Source organism: Ciconia boyciana, chromosome 12 (assembly GCF_034638445.1).
Source record: "Ciconia boyciana chromosome 12, ASM3463844v1, whole genome shotgun sequence".
NCBI classification, from domain to species: domain Eukaryota; kingdom Metazoa; phylum Chordata; class Aves; order Ciconiiformes; family Ciconiidae; genus Ciconia; species Ciconia boyciana.
Window position 1 is genome coordinate 15,040,387 of NC_132945.1, and position 22,718 is coordinate 15,063,104.

The following is a 22,718-nucleotide window of genomic DNA, read 5'->3' on the forward strand; positions in this document are numbered from 1 at the left end:
TCTGAGCTTGCATGAGAAGCGTCTGGCAGAGCAGCGAGCTGAACTGAGGTCTTCCAAGAAGTCTGTGACACATGGCACAGCCATTTTGGCATTGGGTTAGGCTTTGGGAAAAGATGCAAGCTGTCCTGAATTGGTTCCCATTGCCCGCATGTAGCAGGCACCAGCTCTGGCATTTGCTCGTTGTTTTGAGTGCCATTAGGTGGGACACTGCCGGGGGGATGCAAGCCAATACTTTGTATGATAATATTTAGAAAGAGATAAGAAGAACCTGCTTTTCATCTAGTCTCATTCTTCCCTGCCAGCCGGTGCTTTCTTTCAGCTCAGGAGCCTGAAATCTTCTGTTCTCTTGTAAAAAGAAGTCACTCAGTGAGTGGAGGAGCTAATGAAGCCTGGCTTGTAATGTGTCTCTCTCATACGGATCCTCTGATATCTTACAAAGGGTGAGCTTTATTAGCTCTTCCTGTAATGGGACAGCAGTAGGGTCCCTCTCCTCTCCCCCACTGCCTTCTTTTCAAACTTCGAAGAGTTTCTGTGTCTTTTGACCTTGATGCTGGACAGCAGGGGTGAGTTGAACACCCTTTTTGTATGAGAGCACAAACACGTGCATTATTTCAGACTCCCATGACTGCAACCTGTAAATGTCTCATTTCTGTCAGGAATCAGGCTAAAAATAAAACAAACAAATCCCCTGAAATTAAAAAGAAGCATCCATGTTCAAATGCCTTTATTGTATAAACTGGGGAGTGATCTAAAAATAAGGACTATACTGGCTAAGCTGAAACGCATCCACTCATAGCAACAGGAGTTGTTACTTTATTAGAAGAGTGGGATGTTACTCCCAAAACTTATATTCTGTCTGTTAACATATACACAAGACAACCCCATTGTGTGGCTTCTCTTTTTAGTCCACAGGTCTTTCCTTTTTCTTATGGTTAGAATTGGTGAGGCAGGAAGACAATGGTTCATCCCTACCACTAACAGGCAGAGGGAGACAAGGGAAGCTGAATGGGTTAAAATCAGTGCTGGATTCAAACATCACATTTTCCTTGTCAGTTTGTCACAAATGCACCCATATTTAAATTCAGCTGCTTGGGTAACATGCAAAAGCTATCATTGCATTAATGCAATTATGATAGTGCATCAATTGCTGTAAATCACAAAGCTATAGATAGGGTGTAGTTGTCATGTTCCTTGTGATTAAAAGATGTAGAATCTCTAATCACTGCAATGAGAGAGGCTGTCATCGATAAAGGGAATCTGGAGCTGGAGAGCAGTATTGATCGTGCTGAGGAATTTGCAAACTCTATTTCTCAGTTTTTGCATACTTTGAACAGCCTTTCAAGACGCACCAGCAGCTTCACACACACCCCCACACACACCCCCCCAACACCCCCCCCCCCCGGGGCTGGGGTAATAAATGAATAGGTTAACATCTGCCTTGCTCAGGTTCTCTAGCAAAAGGATGTTCAGGAGATGCTAATTTTTTAGCAATTTCTTGTCCAAAAGGGCACACTATTTGGTAAATCAAAATTAGAAATGGTACACTGTATTTCCACCTTGGAGGGAGGGATGGCCATTCCTGAGCATAGTCTCACATCATGCTGGGTCTCGGTCCCCCAGTTGCACTGGTGCCAAACCAGTGTGAGCTCTGTGCAGCTGGCAGAGGCTAACTGCAGAGCCAGCGGCATGGCCCCTGGGCTGAGCCCAGCCACAGCACAAGCCAGCATTTTCTCCATTGTGGCTTTAAATACCTCCTTGAACTTTTTGCAAATGACACAACTTCTCTCCCTGTAACTGAGAGTAAGGCTTTCCCTTGCTCCAAGATGTCAGTGCTTATCATCCATGTTCCTCTTCTTAAAAAAACCAAAAAAAAACCCCAAAACCAAAACAAAACCCCCAAAATAATTTATGGCAAATATTTGTAAATTATTTACATTCAAACTGTGGAATTGTAGGCAAAAATTAGTATTAAATGACCAAGTATGATGAAAATGGAAGGATAGTGCTAGATTGTCAGGCTGCTTGGTTGTTTTTCATGCATTTGGCTGTTTGTTTGCTTTTCCCTCAAGAATCTCCATGGATCAACGTACAAAGAATTTATGTGATTTTTTTATTAATATGTAGCATATGGTTTGAACGCTTTTATACATGTATAGCTTTCATCCACAGTCACATAGTTCCTTGTATTGGTGTGTTTGCATCTAGATGTGAGTATGTACACAATATCTGTATGTGCATGTGTTTAAACTAATATTCTTTGTATAGAAATACTATACGTTCATGTTGCAGTTTCTCTGGTTTTCACCACTCTCTTCTTTATGCTTGGGTGGTCATATTTTGAAATTTCCCCAGGACCAGTTTTTCATGCAGTCACGTTTCTCATCACATCTGAAGGGTGTTGTGCTTCGCATGGTAATTAGGTCCTCTTTGTTTCATCTGCTGAACTGCTCTCTGTTACTTCCTGCAGCACAGTCACGACTGGAGGCTATTGCTGAAATGTTAGAGCAGTGGAGATTCTCTAGGAGTAAACAGCTTCACATTAACTTGCCTTTTTTTTTTTTTTAATGCTGATTCACATCCTGTTTAAACCTTGTGCAATTATATTTATCCTTGTTGCTTTCTTAGAGTAATGCCATTTATTGGAATAATTTATTATTGCATTGTGTGGCTGGTGGGTGTGTATGGAAATCATCTGAGTATTTACAAATATATATGCCTTTATATCTAAAAACACACAAGTATCTGTCTGTCTCCCTAAGGCTTGAAAATGCTGATGGCTTAGCTGGGAGTGCAAGTTGCTGTCAAGCTTTACAGAGTTTAAGCTTTCATGGCTTAAAAGAAAGCTCTGATTGTTAGTTTTTCTGGCCCCATGTGAAGGCAAGCTCAGGGTGGCTCAGGCTGTGTTTGTGGGGCCACGCAGGGGCTGGGCTGGGGTGGCAGTTTGCTGTGGGACCCCTCTCTGGGGATGCTGGGATGGGAACCCACGCATGGCACAGCAAGGACCAACAGCCAGTGCTCCTGCAAGCCTGGCCAGGCCGTTCTCTAAGAAGGGGGCTTCTTCCAGCACAGTTTTATACCTCCCTTCTAGCTGGCAAGTTACAATGGAGAATCAAGCCCTAAGTTTTTAGCCTTTGTTGTTTAGAAGGAAACATTCCAAACCTGCACGACCCCTTTGGCTGGTGCAGCCAGCTCCTGCGTCTTAGGGCTCACAGGTTGCTTAAGCTGGAGCCAAAGGGCAATTCGTTGGAGGCAGCGCAGGTTGTACTGCTGCGCCTGTGAACCCTGATGGCTTTGGGGAAGGCAACAAGAACCAGGTCAGGTTTGCCCTGAGGCTGCTGGAGAACCCCTGCCTTGGGTCCCTGCAGAGAGAGATTCAGGACAGGAGCACTGAAAATGCCTGCAGTCATCTCAAGAAATGGCAAGTGATCTAGTAACTGACCCTCAATTCACTTTTAGTCGGTACGAAGCTCTGGAATGACTTTTTGCAAAACATAAGCCAATGTTGTTATAATAGGGACCATCATACTGTCTGAAATGCCTGCCCGTTGGAGGCAAGCAGGAGGGGTGGACAGGCAGGAGCTCTCCAAAGCAGCTCGTGATGGCAGGGGTGGCAGCAGGGATATTTTTCACCCCAATAGGTGATCACCCTCAGGCTGATACATGTTGGGTATGCTGCCAGCCCAAGTGATGCACACATATGTACATGGAAGTGCTCATATGCATCCAAGAGGGAGAGATGTGAACACTGATGATAGACAGCAAATGCTTTTGCCAATACATGGAATTCCTACTAGTTTTTTATCTATTTTTTTCCTCTTGCAATTAATAATGCCATGATTACTCTGATTATAATGATTGCATATCCCTTTAAGTGGTATCTAAATTGAGGTTTACACGGCTTTGTCCTTGTTTGTGTGTTCTGCAAACATATTAAGAAAGCCTCTAAAATAATATTACAAACGTCAAGTAAAATCCTGTCTCCTGAAGGGCTGATGAGATCATATGCGTATGACTGTGTTATCTTGCCCTGACACATGGAATTAAGTCTTGGACTTCCCTCACCTAGGAAGACATCATTCTGCCAGCGTTTTCTCTCTTCTGGCCATTTCAGATACCACAGCTTTTTTCCCTTCAGCCAATTAAAGCGGAGCTGTTCTCTGTAAAAGCCAATGAGAAAAATTTGGCAGTTTGATAATTTCTGAGAGTTTCTTCATTTTATTTTTTTGAGCTTACTGGTAACACACAAACAGAGGCATTTGTGTCAAAAAATCCCCACCTTAGCCCTGTAACAATTCTGTGATTTTAATGAACTGAGCTGCATGTGGAAGGGAAACTGGATTTTCTGTTATCCGCCTGGCAAAGCTGTGGGTGAGGGAAGCCTGAAATTCAGCCATACAGCTCTGCAACTTGGGGGACACATTTCTACAGTGGAAGATCAGATTTAGTAGCACTGCAACTCCTATTAATATTTTTTAATTTTATTTGGTTTTACAAATTCTGGGAAATTGTGAAAATCAGAAGCAGACATTAGGCATTTCCCTAATTGGCGTTTCCATTTTTTTAAACAAATTCTGTGGTGTTTCTTTCTGGAGCTCCTGCCATTGTTTTGTTTTGTTTTCTTAATGAAAGTGTTTTACCAGGTTGGAATCAGTAGGAGACACCTCCATTTTTGTCACAGTGAAGTTTTTTAAAATCAACACAAAATGAACAATTTCAAATGTTTATCTTTCTGTAAAGTTTTTAAAATGTTGTTTTAAGTCCAAATCAAAGCAATTCCCCTTCCTCCCTCCAATTCAAAATGATCGTTAGACAACAAATTGCTCATTGTCTAGCTTGACAAGATTGGTTGGCTCTCGGTCTTGCATTTGGATCCCCAAGCCACTGTCTGATGGGGAATTTATTCCCCATCTGTTTCCATTTCTACACTGTGAGTTCAGCCTGGCACATGAGCTGCAGTGCAATTGTGGGTTTTGTGATCCATATTTAATTCACCTAACTTTCAGTCTTTAACTGAGACGCCCCGATTAAGCAGAGTGGTGACCCTGGCGCCTCTGTGTAGATAGTGCAGAAGTGGGTTCATGCAGAAGGTGACTCTGCCCATGGAAGAGCTCAATTAAATGCCTAAAGAATAACTTCTCTAAGATCAAGCTGCTATATGCTTTAAGCAGTTCCACTAAAAGAAACCTCGTTGGCTTATACAGACATGCTGATAATGGGCTCATTGGCTTGTTAGGTCAGCCAGCAAACGGATGCTGGGAGGTCCTTGGGGCTTCAATACCAAGACAGCATTGTATTTCTGGGGAGATCATTGCATTTCAAGGGTGTGATGTGAGACATGAGACTGCAAAGTCATCCCCAAGCTGCATTTATTCCCCTGAAATGCTCAGTGTGTCAGACCTGATTTCGGTTATAAAATGGAAATAATAGATAAAAAAGGTCAAACCATTTATTGAGGATTGACATTTACAGCAGTCAGGAATCTCCAGTTGTATACAGCTTTGTGTATATATGTCACTCCTGTGTGACACCATCCTGCTGAGGATCTCCAAACCACTACTTTCCTGCTATAACTAGGTGGTGGCTAGTTATATATTGCTTATTGTGTTTATACAAATGCACAAACAAAGAAACCCATAAATTAATTAATTAGCCCAAAGTTGCTGTACACCTCTAGCAAAATGAAAATATAATTTCCCAAATCCTCTCTGTCTCTGTGGTTTCAAAATTCTTTTATTTTCTACTTTAATAAATTTTGTCAGCATATTTACTGTAAAGTTTGTAAAATAAAACTGTTTGGAATTAACTACGTTTTCTATGAAAGCTGACTGTTAGAGGGCCTGTGTCCTCGATCCCATTGTAGGCAACGGCAGTTGTTCGTTGGATCATTGACAGGGTACGTGGATTGCGTACAGTGCAGCAAACTATAGATTGAAGGTAACAGTCCAGGCGGGGATCCAAAGAGCTGTGCTAGCTGTGCTGCGTCAGGACCTGGGCACAAACAGATCGACCGTAGGAGGGGTCACACTGTGTGTCTGAAATAACGCTAGCAGCAGTCCATAGATCAGTAGATCATCTTTGCTATTAAGATCTAAGTAGGAAGGAAGGGAAGGAGAAATACATATACACTCAGTTACATGCGCATACACCCGTGTGCACATACACATGCAGAGTAGGAGACAGACATCTCAGGGCTGGTAACAGCAAGGTAATTAAAGGTGCTGAAGCAGTAAGTGCCAAGACACCTTCTCCAAGGGTACAGAAGGTTTGCTAATGTCACTGTTGATATCCCTACGGTATCGTGCAATTCTGGTATTTGTCTCAGATGCCCTTCTGTGAGATTTGCATTGCCTAGGAGCCTGTCTGTTTTCTCCTTGCCTTCATGGTCTGACTTTGAGAGCTGAGCCTTAAGATCTCTGTGCCTCAAGGAGACCCAACACACACCCAGTTAATGTAATCATTGCACCCAGCAATGTTTTCTTCTCATTGATCATGCATTGCTGCAGCATTATTTCTCAGTGCTTTGAATTAAGGGGCTAATATCCTGGTACTAAGGATTTAAGGGACCTTGTGCAGATGTAGACAGTATAATTTATAGAGAAAATACAACAGTAGTCTTGAAAACATTGATAAAATGACCTATCATTGCATAATAGGTATTAGATCTCATGTTCCCTGTTCCCCCTTTCTACTCCCAAAAAGGAAACTTTTTAGCCTCTGGATAAGATGCCAAGAATTACTAGTCAGCCCCAACAGTAAAAATGAAGAAAAAAGAGAGTTAGGTTTTAATGAAACATGTCTTCCAAATTAACTTAAATGATTGTTTAGATAGCTTTTGAGATTAGTCTAAGAATAATAAACTGTTATTTATAGGGAACTTCCTGGCCAAAGACCTCTGGGCAGCTCCAGAATACCAGAACAAAGGATTTACTGACTACTTAAAATGGTGATGTTATTTTCAGATTCAAAAGTCCCTTTTCCTTTATGACAACCTGTTGGTGAAGAGGCAAAGCTGTCTACTGATCCTTCAGATTCTGGAGTTACTCTTGATAGTGTAATACACATGGGTCAGTTTATTTAGCTTGAGTTTGGAGCTTTTATAGATCTGCGTTATGTCTTCTGTGCAGATTTGTTTTTCTGCTTATGGCATCAGTCAGAATAAATGCAGGGATGGGATCTGCCCCGGCTGCTGTAGGGAATTTCCCTGAAGTGTCCTCAGTCTCCTAATAAATCAGTGTCTTTCCTAGTCCGTTTCTGATGGGATCCGGCAGCAGGTCAGCATCCTTAGGTAAAGAAAGGCTTCCTGAAGTGAGCAGCAGTCACAGAAAGTAAATTAATGGAAGCCGGCATCTGCTGATCTCTTTGACAATAAGGAATTTCACTGCCAACATTTAGAAACCATTGGAAATGGTCTCCATTGGAAACCAGATTTCGACTTTCTGCCCTGGGCTGCCAGAAGTATTTCAGCATAAAATGCTAAAGTAAGTTGAACTTTCAATTATAATTTCAATGACTGTCTAGTGAAATGGATTAATGCTCTGGCACTGCACCTTTGAGGCTTTGGCTCGAATCTTGTAGGATAAAAATCTGTCTGCTTTGACAGTTGAAAAGGTCAGAAGTGAAATAATGTCAGGTGGTCTTAGCCCAATTCAATGTCTCAATTAAGAAGTAGATGTAAAAGTTGTTGATGTGGGATATCATATTAGATCCTTTTCAAAAATAGAAATAATTTTTTATTTATATTTTATCAGCAAAATTAGATGCAGACAGCTGCATTCTGGAGAGGTGGAGCTTAGTTCAGACTTCAGGAACACTGGATTTCAAAGTGAGCAAAATACAGGTTACAATATGCAGTATCTTAAGCTCAAAAGCTTGTATCCATCATTAAATTGATTTCCTGATATTTGGCTGTCAAGCATAGTTCTCACTTAAATATTTTTTAAAGTTTAATTTGGGAATTTTTGTTAGCTGGAAGTGTATAGAAATAACATGTTTTTCTCACTGTTCAGGCAAGACAAGGGGTCTTTTCAATTTACTTTTTGAAACTGCTGCAATTCAATTCCTAAGCTTATTAAATAGGATTGTGGTTAAGGAGCAAAATACGGATATTTGCGTAATGCATTTTTCTCTTATTTGGATACACACTTATATAATTTTATATGATAATAATATATAAATATAAATTGCTTCTCCAGACATCCCTGCGGAAGGGTCACTACGGCAAAAATTTCTAGCAATAGTAACAGGAATTTCTGTTGCGAAAAAGGAACGAATAAGGGATTTGGGCTGTGTGTCTCAGTGATGGGGACGGTGGCTAACAGAGCTGCAGAGCACTTTCGCTGCCTTTGATTTGTCCCAGCCTCGCTTCTCACCAGCGCTCCTCACGTGTCAGGCAGCCTTGGCACTGCTCTTCTGAGTGAGGTTGCAGATTTTCTTTGCTTATTTTAATAAGAAACACGCGTACAAGGTAGTGCAAATTGGAAATCAGCTGTCATGGTATCCTACATAAATTATCCGGCTCTGGTTGGTAATCTATTGCAGACGATTAAATAAGTGAGCAGTTATGTCCTTTTCAGCGCTAGTAGGCATCTTTGTTCTATTTAATTCCCTGTTCCTTCTCTGTGTGTGTGTATGTGGTGTGTTGTGGGTTTTTTTCAAGTTGTGTTTCCATCTTAAGGCAAAGAAACCACAGTCTCCATGTGATCATGATGCAATGCAAGAGCTGATGGAACTGTACATATGTTGTAAAGATTAACTGGCATTCAGTTAGGCTCCATAAAGCATGGCATGCCATGCATTATCCTCTGTTTTGCCTTCAATTTACAGTGCAGTTCAGTTCACATAGTGGGCACAGACTGAAAAAAGTGTATTTCTGAAGTATAAAACGTGTACTTTTTAGGAGGCTGATCTTCCCCCTGACAAAACCTTAGGAAAGCTACAGAGATTCAGATACGCCTTCATCACGGGGCAGTGGTAACACGGTCTCGCTTTTCTCTGCTGAGATCTGCTGAGTGGGGTCCAGGGGACCATTGAAACCACAGAATTATTTTTAATTTGTTCTGTAGATTTTTCTGGCCAAAAAAAAAGGCCACACATCTCCATCCTCACACTTAAAAGACGTGGAGTTTAGCTGCGGTGCAAAACCAGAGGGCCGTGGCTGCGAGGGTGCTCGGGGGCGCGGTGCCGTTCGCCGGCTGCCGGTGGGTGCGGCAGCGCAGCCCGTGCCGGGGAAGGCCCGGAGGCCGAGCACCCTGACGGCGAACCGCTATTTATAACAGAACAAAGTGGTAATTTTGCAACTATCACGGCTCAAATATGGGACCATTTCCTAGTAATAAAACTATTATTCTGTAACTGTTTACTTATCAGGAGACCATTATGTGATTGATGACCTGAAAATGGAGGTTATCTTTCAATTCATTTGAAATGCAAACTGACTAGAAAATCTATAGTTATTGCGGCATATTTTAAGCAAAATCAGGCACCTACATTGACCTCCTATTTACATTTCTTTGAGAAGAAAAATCACATAAAAGCTATCAAGAAACACATTTCACAGCAGGCAAATTAATTGGTTTTACTGTATTTGAATGGAGGGTTTGTCAAATAAAACATGCCATGACAGTTAATAGTGTCATTTAGAGGCAGAAAATTATTGGCTTATTTGTTATTGGATAAAAGGAAGGCAAACACTTTGTATTAGGAAGTTTTAATGTGTTTAAAATCCTCATTAGGGATTTATGGACATTCTTGCTTAGCATAGCGCCTCATTAATTTGAGGCTAAACAGTTACTTCTGTGTTTCAATTCCATTTTTTTTCCCCTTTTCTTTAATTAGATCTCACATTAGAGTTTGGTCTCTACACCACTGGAGATGTAGAATTAATTAATGTGATTTATAAATCTAATGGAAGTGAGTTATTCTTAGATATCTTTTCATTTTAGTGAGCGGTTTAACTGCATGCAGCATAAGTGCACACAGATCTAAGAGATTTTGGGAGCTCAGGAAAAGTATGTGACTTCTGCATTGAATACATTTAGCAGCGTCCCTTGGCATTAATAGATCAAAGCATTTTAATTAGAAATGTAACTAAAAGGGAGGCCATAAAGATCCCATTCAAAATCAGATTTTCTTTGTCCTAAGTTCTGTACTGTCCGAAAAAAGTCGTCTTTTAGCTCCCCTTTTGTATGATAACCATGACATTCAGTGGCAGTTGGGATAATCATGTGTTTTACTATTTAATGAGCATAAGATCTGGCTCTTAATGTAGTCTGAATTTGGATCTGATCCCAATAAAGACTTTCTAATTAAAGAATTAATCATTAATTGTGCTATTTTGTTATTATTAATAAAAGAAAAATGGCTTTTATTTCATATAGGAATTTAATTTATTTGATTGAAGTTTGTGTAAAAAATGTGTTTGTGTGGACTAGTTATGCTAACAGGTAGTGTTGGTATTTAAGCCCTAGGATAATTCAAAATACATTTTTTTTGTTTCCCCTGGGAAAGACCATGTCCTTGCCCTTTGAATTCTGGCCCTCTATTTTGAAGACAGTCCGAGGACGTGATCTGCAAGTTGTGACTGTGGTGGAGGGATGTATGAAAACAACTGATTTGCAAACAAGCTCTGAGCAATTAATTTGGGTCCCAGCATTGGCCTTGAAGCTGTGCAAACTACTGTACAAATAAAACCCAGGAGTACATTTTTCAGTGAGGACGTTCATACCTGCTTTAAAAAAAGAAGTGGAACAGATAAGCTGCACAGTCACCCACTGTATTCTTGTAGCTACAGTAAAGGTATTGTCAGATGTAAATAGGTGCTTTACAAGGTTCCTCTTTAAAACCTCAAAAGAAATGTTACAGTCTGAATTCATGAGGTCAAATAATGCTTCAGGTTACACTGATGCAACTTCACTGACATCAGCGGGTGTCACCAAGGCCACGCTCTGACCTGGCGACTTTGCTACTATTTTAGCAGGAAGTTACACAACTCCTGCCTGATGCTGCTCCCGTGCTGGCGTGTACTGGGAACAGACACCAGATTCCACTAATGTAAAATAGATTTAAAGGAGATCCAATTCCAAGTTGTATTAAATTTATACAGCTATGTCTGTATAGTAAAGGGATTTTGAATGATTTCCAAGAGGTTCTACTCAAAGTGTTACACTGTGAATAAATATGCGTCTAATTTACATCCCCCTAACTGAGGGCGAATAGTCTTGGAAGCTGAACTCCCTTCACACTCCTTTTATACTTATACTGCTTCATCGTCTTCAGAGGAATTAGATTTCATTCACATTGGTAAAAGTAAGACAAGAAACAGACTTTATTTCTGCCGCACCATATATCTCACCGCACCAGAGGGTTGCATAGTCTGCTAGTCAGGCTTTGATGTTTCAAGTGGACAAGTGCACGGTGGCATTTTAGGTCAGGGTGCCTTTTATCATCAATTTAATGGAAATGTATAAGGTAACCTCTTCCAGAATAAGGTGAAAATACCAAGGCACATAAGAAAATGGACTCATTTTATATAACTAAATAAGTACTTGCAGTCATTGGAGGAGAAGGGACAGAGAGAGAGAAAGGAAGGAATAAAGGAAGAAAGAAAAAAAGAAAATGTAAAGTTCTGAATTTCCTTGCTTTTTGTCAGTATTAAATGATTGTAACAGCCTTTATGCAAGCCCGTGTTTTGGTCACAAATTAAATACTGCAAATGCCACTTTTGTTGGGGCCTGGCTGAATACTGACATTACCAGTTACTCTGGTATTATCATCATGGCGAGCTTCTAAAATACTACATTCAGAATATTCCATAAGTAAAATGTGCAGCCTTACCTACATTAAAAAACTCCCAGGAGACCTTGAAGTGAGAGATCACTTTATCAGGCTTCTCTCCCTAATAGAGTTTGGCAATTTGCTGCATGAAAATAATGGAGAACCATTGAGTTTAAATTGAACATCAGCATATTGTGCTTTCATGGAGACTATTTCATGCTGATCAACATTGAAATGGTATTGTAAAAGAAAACATCAAAGAAATGAGAAAGAAAAAATAGGCTAAATACAGCATGCACTGGGAAGAACAAGAAAAATATAATTGTCACATCCAGGTCAGTCTGGTTTAAAAGTTGCTGTAGCAGAACTAAATGCCAGTGAAAAAACGTTGTCCTTGCAGTTGAGGTTGCTCTGACTGGGAGGTCGCTGTAAACTGAGTTCATTGTAGGGAAATCAAACTGTAATTCCTTCTGACTTGTGGGCTAGCGCCCAAGTGCCCCAACCTGGTGTAACTGCACGGTTTTGTCTAGCTCTTAGGTGACTGGAGAGGAGCATAGTAGAGTCATTGGCTTTGTGTGAAACTGAAGGTACCCATTGTGGGCAGTTTTGGCTTATGAACCAGAGACCTTTTGGGAAGTTCACTAAAGTCAGCGGGAGTCTGATTCAGTCACGTTTTGGACCACACTAGTAAGTTGTTTTTCCTAGCTAATGTGCTTTACTCGAGGGAAAAGGCATAAACTTCGCCATCCACCACTGGAAGAGCAGCACTGACTGCAGGCCAGGCTGTCTTAGCTTAACAAATGAATTAACTCGGTCTGCTTAAAACTTTTTCCTGTTTTCAGGTTCTCCAGTGTTGTGGTTTAACCCCCGCTGGCAACTAAACACCACACAGCCGCTCGCTTACATCCAGTAAACGCATATTTGACACAACTGCTTCTGCAGGATTTGTATTAAGGGGAACAAAGGAGCAGCTCTCTGTATTTTGTTTTAGGCAATAGTCTTTCTTTCTCTCTTAATTTTTTATATATATATAAAGTATATATTTCACAGACCTTTTAATAAGCCCCAGGAGATATTTTGGGGGTTAAAATAATGGGAAATGTAGTCTTCTCATGGTATTTTGGTTCCAGGATGGTGGAGGTACTAAAAGAAAACAGTGGATATTCATTATTTGGGACCCACAAATGGCTCCCTTGAGAATTAATAACCCTGTGAAAAACACATGTATGTATTTGAATACCAAGGGAGCAATTTTATTTGGGTTTTTTTGAATACCACCATGTTTGACTTCATTCAGTTTCCTCCAGAGCCCAAACATACAGTTCTAATATATGTTGGTGATAACCTCATGAATATCAAATACACCAGGAAAAAAATACCACTCAGGTTGCAATAGTCATTCCTTGCTGTTTTGCTGCTCCCATTCTTACCCATTTGCACTAAAGTTAGTAAGGAAGAGCCAAGATCCTCCCAGCTAGTGAGATTAGTTTGACATCTACTTCAGGTGTCCTTAACATGAATGACCCTTTTGGGACAAAATCTTAGCGAGATAGGAAACAGAAAAAAGCATGAACTGTGAAACAACCCAGGGAGGTTTGAACAGTGGGCTCTGAGCAGTGGTATGAAGTTTACCTCAAGTAAATGTGAAACAGGCTTCCTCAGGAGGAGAAATGTGTGGTCAGATGGCAGCTGAGGGGCAGGCTGCTGTCTGAAAAGGGGCAAGTCCAGAAGAGATGTAGGGAATGACTGAAGAGGGGAAATTAAGCCTGAGCATGCGTGGAATGCTGATGGCAATCAAAGGAAAGCCGGTGTTGGAAAGGCATGGGTGTATACTCCATTCACGTGCAGGTGAAGTATTGTACCTTCTTAGATTTGTAGTGAGCACATTGCAAAAATTAAATCATAGGTTCATATAAGTTGGAAGGACGTTCAAAAGTCATCTAGTCCAACGCCTTGTATCTGGAAACCCTGCTATTCTTAGTACTGCCCGATCCATTTCCCACTTGTATTAATCAAAAAAGAAGCACCCTCTGTTAATGGGAAGCCTGGCAGGAGCTGAAGGCATTCATAGGATGAGGCTTCTGCTAACAGTCCTGGTTTTGCTGCTTCTGGTTTTCTAAGTGTTTTCCTCTTATCACTGTGTAGTGCACACTGGAAATGATCAATCAGGGCTCATGCACAGGATCTTTTCATGCTAGCAAGTGAAAAATCAATTTGTGTTCGAAGGAGTAAACAGTAGTGTGAGCTTCGTCTCCCCAGAGTCAAAATGGGTTCCTTGATAAAGGAGATGACAATGAAAGCTGAGCTCTTGATGTGTAAGTACATAGGTGCTCATATGCAAGAAATGAGAGTGGGTTCCTACGTTTATTTAACATGCTACATTTATCTTTCCAATAAAACAAAGATAGGAAGAAGAGATTACTTGTTGAATGCCAATTGTGCATCAGTAAAGCCTGAGGGATTGTTCACGAACAGTTTAGCCAGATGAAAATGTAGTCGGTCAGTTCTGGCAAAGACATTATTCATTGTGTATTTCAGCTTTCTGACACTACATCTGAATTTTCAGAACTATTCTGACAAGCATGCCGGAAGATTTTGTTGCTAACATTTCTGAGAAATGCCTGCTGTCGGATGTAAATTACAGGGAAAAGAGACTTTATATGATTTTTCTGCACCGCAAAAACAAAATCTGATCTCATGCAGGTTATAAATTGTCCAGGAGGTAAGAGTGGTCAAGGAACTGTTGAATGACTAAATGGAAGGTTAGATCAACATGACTCATCAGATATTGTAACCATTCACCCAGTGTCATTTGATCTGCATAACATTAAAGGCTACTATTCCCTTACTCTTAGATTTCTGCCCCCCTTCCCTCCCTTTAAAGTTTAGCACTGAGCCATCCAAGCCATACATTAAACCTTTGGTTCCACATCATTTAAGTTCTGTTCTCTCTCTTGTGAGACCGAAATGTGAAGAGAGCCTTACAATACTGGCTTGTATTAGGTGGAATATTTTGACCATCTGACCTTTCCTTTTTTCTTCTTTCTTTTTTTTTAGCAAGCAATATTTAAAAGTAAACATGAAGCATTTTGATGCAAAAGAGTTTTGCCAGATTAAAATGAAATTGGAAGATGAGTTCAGTGTAGCATGTAGCTGTTGTGAAATCTTTTTGTTTTGATGGAAGTTTTATTACCTCAGGATGTCTGCTGCAGCTTATGTAATATTCACTGTTCTTCAGTATGGGGTTCATGAATGCACTGCCAGCCAAGAGAAGAGCTCATGATGTGAAATGCAACTACTTGGTCTTACGGAAGCCAAATTCCTGGAATCTGTCCTTTCGGCTGAGTTAGACCGTGCTGCTCACAAAGGAAGAAAAGCACCAAAAGCATGCACAAATGCAAGCTTTGCTCTCCTTTTTACAGTCTGATTGCTGATGAAAGCTGAAGAGGAGAGGGGGTGGAGAATCACATAATGGGTCCTAAACTACTTGATTTTTATTAGATTAGAAAAGTAGTAGTATGGGGTGGATGTCCAATCTTGACTAAACTACAGGAGGAATGTGGCATTTTATTAATGGCAATTCTAGTAACAATTTGTTATAGCACCAGTACTTGAGAAGGTGATGCATATTGTATCTGCTCTGTTTCATTCTGTCCTGATGAATCTATGCTTGGATGCCATGGCGTGCCATGTGGGCCTGCTTGCACTTGTTAGCTGAATGCTGCAAGGGTTTGTGGACAATTAAACTTGCAATTTTTGATTCACACTTTGAATGGTTGAGAGGTTGTTTTTTCTTTTTTTTCCCAGGATAGACTAAGTTTCTAGTAGATCTGTGCCTTTCAAGTCTCTTAGAATGTGCAACTGTAGCATGAATTTAGAAAAATGGTCTCATTTCTTTAGAAATTCATTAATAGTAATGTACTGAAAGACTCTTACATTGATCTTCTCTCTGATAGCCATGTTGCAATAATTATTCTTTTAATGTTTGCATCAATCTAAATGTTTTCCTCTTTGTGCTAGCTCCTACTTGGATCTCCCTATATGACAATCACAGCACTTTGACATCTTGCATTATTTTAATACCAGTGATTCAAAACAAAGCAATGCCAAAGGGAACAAAAGTTCTGTCAAGCCATTAAAATCTTCCTTGCCATTAACACAATTAAATTGATGCATGAACATTTAAAGTTATTAGCAAGTGCTGCCAGCAGAAGCTGGTTGTGATTGCATAATATATAGTGGGCTTTATTAAAGTAAAATGGTATGTTTATTGTTATTATCGTCATTAGTTGTGAAGTAACATAAACTTAAACAGGGCTGTGAATTGGGAGAGGACTGTGAAACAAGTAGGAACATGCTCTGCGCTGTGTTAATAGTCAATTATCATAATTATTACAATTAAGACATTTCTAAACAAAGGAATACACATGGTACCTTGGCTAACCATTGAAAATGGCATGTGTAATGGTAGGGAGGGGTGTTAAATAAAGAGAGGACTTCCGTATCTCTGCTGCTCTCACTCTTCCCAGTCTGACTCATTCGACTGGATTTTGGGCTGCTCCTGTTACTGCTGTGAGAGATTTTGTGGTTGGTGTGTACACTGCAAGCTTATTGGGGGAGTATTTGTTTTGTTTTCTCGTATTCTGACATACTAAATTTTCAATGAAAAAAATCAGGGTGTATTAGAGACATATGTACTCCCACTGTTCCACTGCACTTTGCAGTAATACCCGTGCTTGCTAATCTTTTGGTTGAAGTTAACTATATTCCTCGCTGAATGGAGAGTTGGTATGAGGTATGGAAAACACAGATTAGCAAAGAATTTACAGGTATTGAGAGGGAAAAAAGTGATTTAAGTGAAAAGTAGGGGGATGAAGGAAGGCCAATGAAGTGCTGGAATATCAAGTCATGCGGTATGAGGGTGAACTGCAGCCTACTGCAGTTAATGCTGACCATCCACTGGAAGTTCTCAGCCTGGGTTTGTTAGGTAGAATTTGACCTGACTAGAAACTGGGGACAAAAGGTAAGGCTCTTTTTTTGGTTGGTTGAATGTTTTTAAGTGATATTATGGAAAATTATAATCCATAGTTGCTGAAGTAGATAAAAATCACTGATATCCCTGCAGTGTAGCCATATTCACTTGAGCACTTCTTTACCAAGATATTGATGAACTGTTGGAAATTCAGAGAACAGTGATGAAATAAGCCAAAGGGATGGAAAATCTTGTTTATCAGGAAAGAAGGTAAAAGTTGAACATACAGCATTTGAGAAAAGTGGAGTATAATTCTGCATGTTTGTGTGTGCTGTAAGTGTGAAGGGAAGTAATGAATTACTTAGAGTAGTGGGAAGAGCTCTACAGAAAGGCTGAGGTGACACTGAAAGCAAAATTTTAACAATTATCACAAAAAAGGGCCAAATAGTTTACAACACTGCTCCGTATTTTATTAAGGGAAGGGAAGGGAGACCCATTTCCCTACAGCTTTTGGGTCAGACTAGCCACAGTACTAGAAGATATGGGGAAAATGTGCTACATTAGCAGAGCGTGAACTTGGTGATCTAATGGGTCTTTCTGGTCTTTGACTTTCGTAGCTGTGTGGATTTATTCTCAAAGCTTAGTGCTGGCTGAAATATAGGAGGAAAGCCATGGTTGGTGCTTTCGGTCAAGCTCTATAGCAGATTAGGATGACAGGGATTAAGTTTAGTCATGAGTGTCTTTTACCAAACTAGTTACCAAGGGCAATAAGGTAGAAGCATCGGGCAGAAAAGTCTCACTGAATATTTATGGTACGAAGCACTTACCTATTTTTTGGTACCTTCCTGAATATTGTCTCTTCCTCTTCTGCTGTACCCCCATGATAAGAACCCATCATAAGTACCTGCAAGTGCTACAAAATGGTTGTACGTATGGGTCATGTCTGCCTGCTGTTTAGGTAAGTTCGCAGTATTTAGAGGTTTTGTGCTCTTTTAGGTCCTTGGAATGAGGGATTGTGGTAAATGCTGTAAGTACCATTTAAACAAGTATTTTCAATTGGAAGACGTTAAGGGCACTACTGTGTGTGTGTGTGGGTATGGTTGCGTGCATAGATATATCGCATCTTTCTAAGAGAAGGAAGATCTGTCAAGCCTCTCAAGGTGGATTCCTGTGTGCTTTTCAGTCTTCAGAGGATACTTAACCTGCAACAGGCTGATGAAGTGAGGGACAACAAAATCAGCAGCCACCCTTATAGCCCAACCAGTATTTTACTACAGTATATGTTTAAGAGCTGCCTTGGCTGTTAGCCTATTAAGCTGTAGGATAAGATAGTTGATGATAACAGCTTTCTCCTAACTGTTATCACCTCTGTCCTTCGCTGCAGCGTGCAGCAAGTTAAACCAAACCTTGCCTTCTCTCTGAAGGCTGCCAATAGGAGTAACAGTGGGATCTTCTTCAATTACAGAAGTTTCAAGCAATTCTAGTGCCAGTTCTTAACTGTGAGGAAATCAGAGTACTTTATTGCTTCAAAAGTGTCATTAGTAGCACAAAGCAGCATGGAAGAAAAAAACAACTTTTGACAAAATGGGTCCTGCTGATGATTTATGTTGATCTGAACTGGAAAATTTGGTAGGCAGCAAGCGTGGATACAGCAGTCTTCAAACAGAGGCAGTTGCTTGTTAGCTGTTCACCTGTGTGGTTGTAGTCACTGAACTTTGCATCTAGCACCTGACTAAATATTTCCTTTTTTCTTTAAACCTAGGTTACCCTTCCCAATGACTCCAGCTGTGTGGAAGAAATATTACGGGTGAGTAATACCCTTTGCTTTTGTATCTTTTGTATAACTGTAGTGATGTTATTTCATCTTTCATGGAGAAGGGTTATATGGCTGTCTTTAACACTGTTGTTAAATATTAACATATTAGTGGGTCTGTATGAAAGAAACACAGCCAAGTGGTAGGCCCAGGGTGCTCCTTAGTGAGTAAGGTCAGTCCACGTAATCTGCCAGGTTGTCTCAGTCAGGATTTACACACATTCCTGTTCTTTTTTAAGCTCTCAGTCTCTGTGAGTCTCTCCAGGACACATTTCTCTCTTACCCTGAGGTGGAGTTGCCTTAATTCTCCCACTCACAGACTGACCTACAGTCTTCCTCCTTCTTCCCCAAACTACAGTTGCTCATCGTTTTGTGTGGTTTTGTTAAAGACCTACACACATTTTTTTTCTGGGAGCTCTGCTCAGTGGTTGAATACAGAAAATTAAAACAACCACTCCAAACTGAGTATGGCTTAATTGCAACAAGACCGTATAACAAGCAAAAGGGGAGTGTGGACAGCAAGTTGTATATGTGTAAATCTGCCTTACTTCAAGTGTAAGACGGGCTTTTCCTCAGACACCCCAACTTTGGGGTCCCCTGTTGTCAGTGAGACTTGTCTGGGGCAGGTTTGCAACCCACCAGTCCTTATCTGGGATTTAGGTTTTTATCCTCATGGGCTGAGTTTCCCATCTGTCAGAGATACCTCCCTGGGACTGCCAGCCAACCTGCTGGTTTTCGGTGTAAAGGGGATAAAATTTCAGTGGGAATTTGTGCTGGCCACGTCTTTATCACTAGGAGCAACTGGTGCAAACTAACCCAGACCTGAAATCATGTGTAACAATCGTCCCAACTTGCTTGCAAAGACATGGACTTATTCTTGCTTATAAAATAAATTAGCCTTCTCAGTACTCATTGCAATCCAGAGTTAAATAGTTTGGGAAATTTCCTCCTGTTTTGTGTACACGCATTATCTTGGGATGCTATTGATGTCCTTAGGGGTTACCAGTGTTGCTGCAGAAGTACGTTGAACCAGCAGGTGAGCATGCACATGCAGACCTGCAGTAATGGAGAAGTATGCATCTGCATGTGCACCCAGCAACAATGAATGCGAGGAAATAAATAAAATTTAGTTTCAACCTTCAAAGTGAGCAGAGGTTTATTACCTATAGAATGCTAAGGGAGCAAAAGCAAAGAAAATGTTGAAAGGCTGTGCGAAATATTTGGTATGTTTTAACTGTCTTCTTCCTCTGTTTATATATTTCAATTTGGTTCATCACTATAGTTAGAATGAATGACTTGTTAGCTGGGGAAAGCAGTTGTTTTCAGTAAACAGCATCAAAAGGAAATGTGATGTGGAGAATTTCAGGGATCAATCATCCAGGTGACAGTTTTAATGTGGGAACAGTGCATATAAATCACAGGAAGCAGAAATGTCCTTTTTCTAATCAAGAGGAGGTGATCCTATTTCCTACCCCATGACTGTAATTTGAGTCAACAAACAGAGGCAGAATGTCCCGGGCTTCCTTCTGAAACCTGCTGAGACTGGTGCAGGACTTTCTGTTGTCTTCAGAGGATGGGGATGAACTGCAGAGTCCCTGCAGCTGCAGACAGCACCTCCTGCCACCAGTAGGCTGTTAAACTTGGGGGGACTCTTGGGGTGGACAGAGCAGGGATTTGGCAGGTTTCCATGCCTCTGGGGATCTGTCTAACAAGGGCATGTAATGGGCACCCGAAAAAGGGATACGAACCGGCAGATCTTTCTTGACTGCCAGGTGCAGCTGTCTAAGGGGACCCCTGTGCCCAGCCTTGCCATCCAGCCATGGAGCAAACCTGTCAGCCATAGCCGCAGGCATAGCCAGAAGCCATCTTGAGCACATGAAACCGCCTTTGCCGGGGAGCAGGTATGGGCTTGGCACGCTGCAGGTGAGCACGGAACCTCAGCCATGGTTCGTCTGGGGTGCGCGTTCCCTCGCCACATGTGCAGCTAAGTAGGTTTGCGTGCTGTTACACAGTGCGGGTGGCTTAGTATGCCATCGGCATGGCATTAGGCAGCTCTGGGCGCTGACAGGCTGTCTGCAGCCTTCTTGTAACCTGTCTGCAAGCAGGCTGCAGGCTGCCAGCAAGACCCTGAGTGTATGAAAGCAGCAGATCACAGAACCGCTTCTGGGGCTGCCCATCAAAGGCTGAGCAAACCCCAGTCCCAATCGGTTGCCTTCAGTGGCAGTGTTTTAGGCTTTCAACTTCATATGGTGCTGAAGCACACGTGGAGGTAGAAGTACCTGAGTTTTATCAATGACTTTGTTCTTCTCAAATTTATAATGCAGAATAAGCTAGCAGGAAATGTGTTTTGGCTGCATGCAGAGTATCATATTCTACTTGATAGGCAACAGAGGGAAAATAAGTAAGAGAATGTGATGCCCAGCAGTGGTCAAAATCCAGTCTTCGGGCTCCCTGTGGAAGCCCTGTGTCAGGAGATTCAGGCTGTCTGCTCCAGATGAAAGGATGACCCTTGGTTTCAGCAGCGATTTGTGCTTTGAGAACCTGGATTAAGTTCCCAGCCCTGACAGATACTTTCTGGCATTTTGGGGCCACTTGCGTAGGCTCTGAAGAGCCTTTGGGAGTATGGGCCTCAGCTCCCTGATGGCAGCTTCCCCAGGTAAAAAAATAGGCTATTAACATTTCTGTCCTGTCAGGGATGTTGCAGAGGTAAACAAGAAGGATTACAAGGCAGTCAAGTCCCGAAGGTGGACAGAGGGGGCTGTAATAGTGTGCATTTTGACCAATCAAACTATTGGCAACGACTGGCAATTTCTGCTCTGGGCCATGTCCGCTGCTGAGCTGTGCGCCCCAAGGGCCGGAGGAAGGGTGCTGCCACCTGCCTTGCCCTGGCCCTGCCAGTCTCCCTTGAGAGCATTTCATGCCTTGAAGTTTGCTCTTTTCTTTTTTTTTTTTTTTTTTCAGTCAGGGAATTAAGTGACTTAATTCAGTTTCACCCCTCAGAAAGACGCAGTAACTCTTGTAGGTTTTTTTGCTAGGCTTTACAAGGAAGAGGGACCCAAGCTAAGATCCGTGACCTCTGATTTTACAGAGCTCTTTTTTCAAGCTGAACTTGATTAATGGTTTTTGTAATTGTAGAGGTTTGCAATTCCTAATCTCTGTCGTCTTTTTTTTCCTAGAAAAAAAGGTTTAATTGAGTTTATGGTCAAAAATTTCCAACCAAGTGAGGGGAAAGGTCTTGAGTCCATTCAGACCCCTGAGTCTTCAGAGACAAAATTTCACAGTCCTTCAGATTTCCTGAAACACTTAGCCACTTATGTCATCTTGTGTAAATGGTTTAAGGACTGTTCCTGATACTGCAACCAAAGGTTAATGGCAGACCAGTCTCCTGTTGATTTTGCTTTTGTAACCAGGATGGCTGAGAAGGTTGTTAATAATAATAATCATCATCATCATCATCATCATCATCATCATCATCATCCTAATCTCTCTTGTACAACTAAGGCCAAGCTGTAAAGGTAGTACAGGAGATTTGCATTTAATACAGGTTGCTGATACCAAATTGAAGGCAAATACACCGGTGGTCGGTACACTTTTTTCTGTTCCAAAATGTGGCTTATTTTTTTAAACCAACTTAATGGCTTTGAAAGTGTGGATAACATGGAAGACAGGCAATCAACAGTGCGTGTGTGTGCGTGTAGTTCACATTTTCTTAATATGGATTTAAATTAAGCTGTCACTTGCTATGTGCAGCCATTGAAAAATGAGTTCATTGAAATGTTGTGATACAAAGTGCAGATGGGATGGGAGAACTGACATTTTAAACCAGTATTCTGAAGCTGTTACTTGTGCCACTTGTACCAGTGCTTTACATGAGTGCGCCTTGCTGTCATTGCACGTTACGTGAACCGTTGTGCTGGTCCAGGCATAGGGGTGTGTGTGGATCTGACACTGAGTGCAAACTAGCAGTGATCCCTTTTCTGCCTATAGAGAGCACAGAAAGGACCTCCCTTAGCATTGGTTTACCTCTGGGTAAAGAGGTGATAAACATACAAAATTACACGGGAAAGAAAGGAAATTTTATTTAACTAAAGTTTCTTGAGGACTTGTAGTGTAAATTGAAACTTTGGGCTAGGTGTTTAGGCAATCGATTAGACGTAATCC

General features: G+C 41.2%; 1 protein-coding gene across 6 annotated transcripts in view; it reads left to right on the forward strand.

Moving 5' to 3' along the window:
* The window catches only part of AFF2 (ALF transcription elongation factor 2), a 347,838-nt gene that overhangs the window by 171,260 nt on the left and 153,860 nt on the right, over positions 1-22,718 (forward strand). For all 6 annotated transcript variants that reach the window (XM_072877471.1, XM_072877472.1, XM_072877473.1 and 3 more), the window contains one exon: positions 18,507-18,551. In XM_072877471.1, the coding sequence (XP_072733572.1) occupies positions 18,507-18,551 (45 nt within the window). The remainder of the gene's footprint in view (positions 1-18,506; positions 18,552-22,718) is intronic.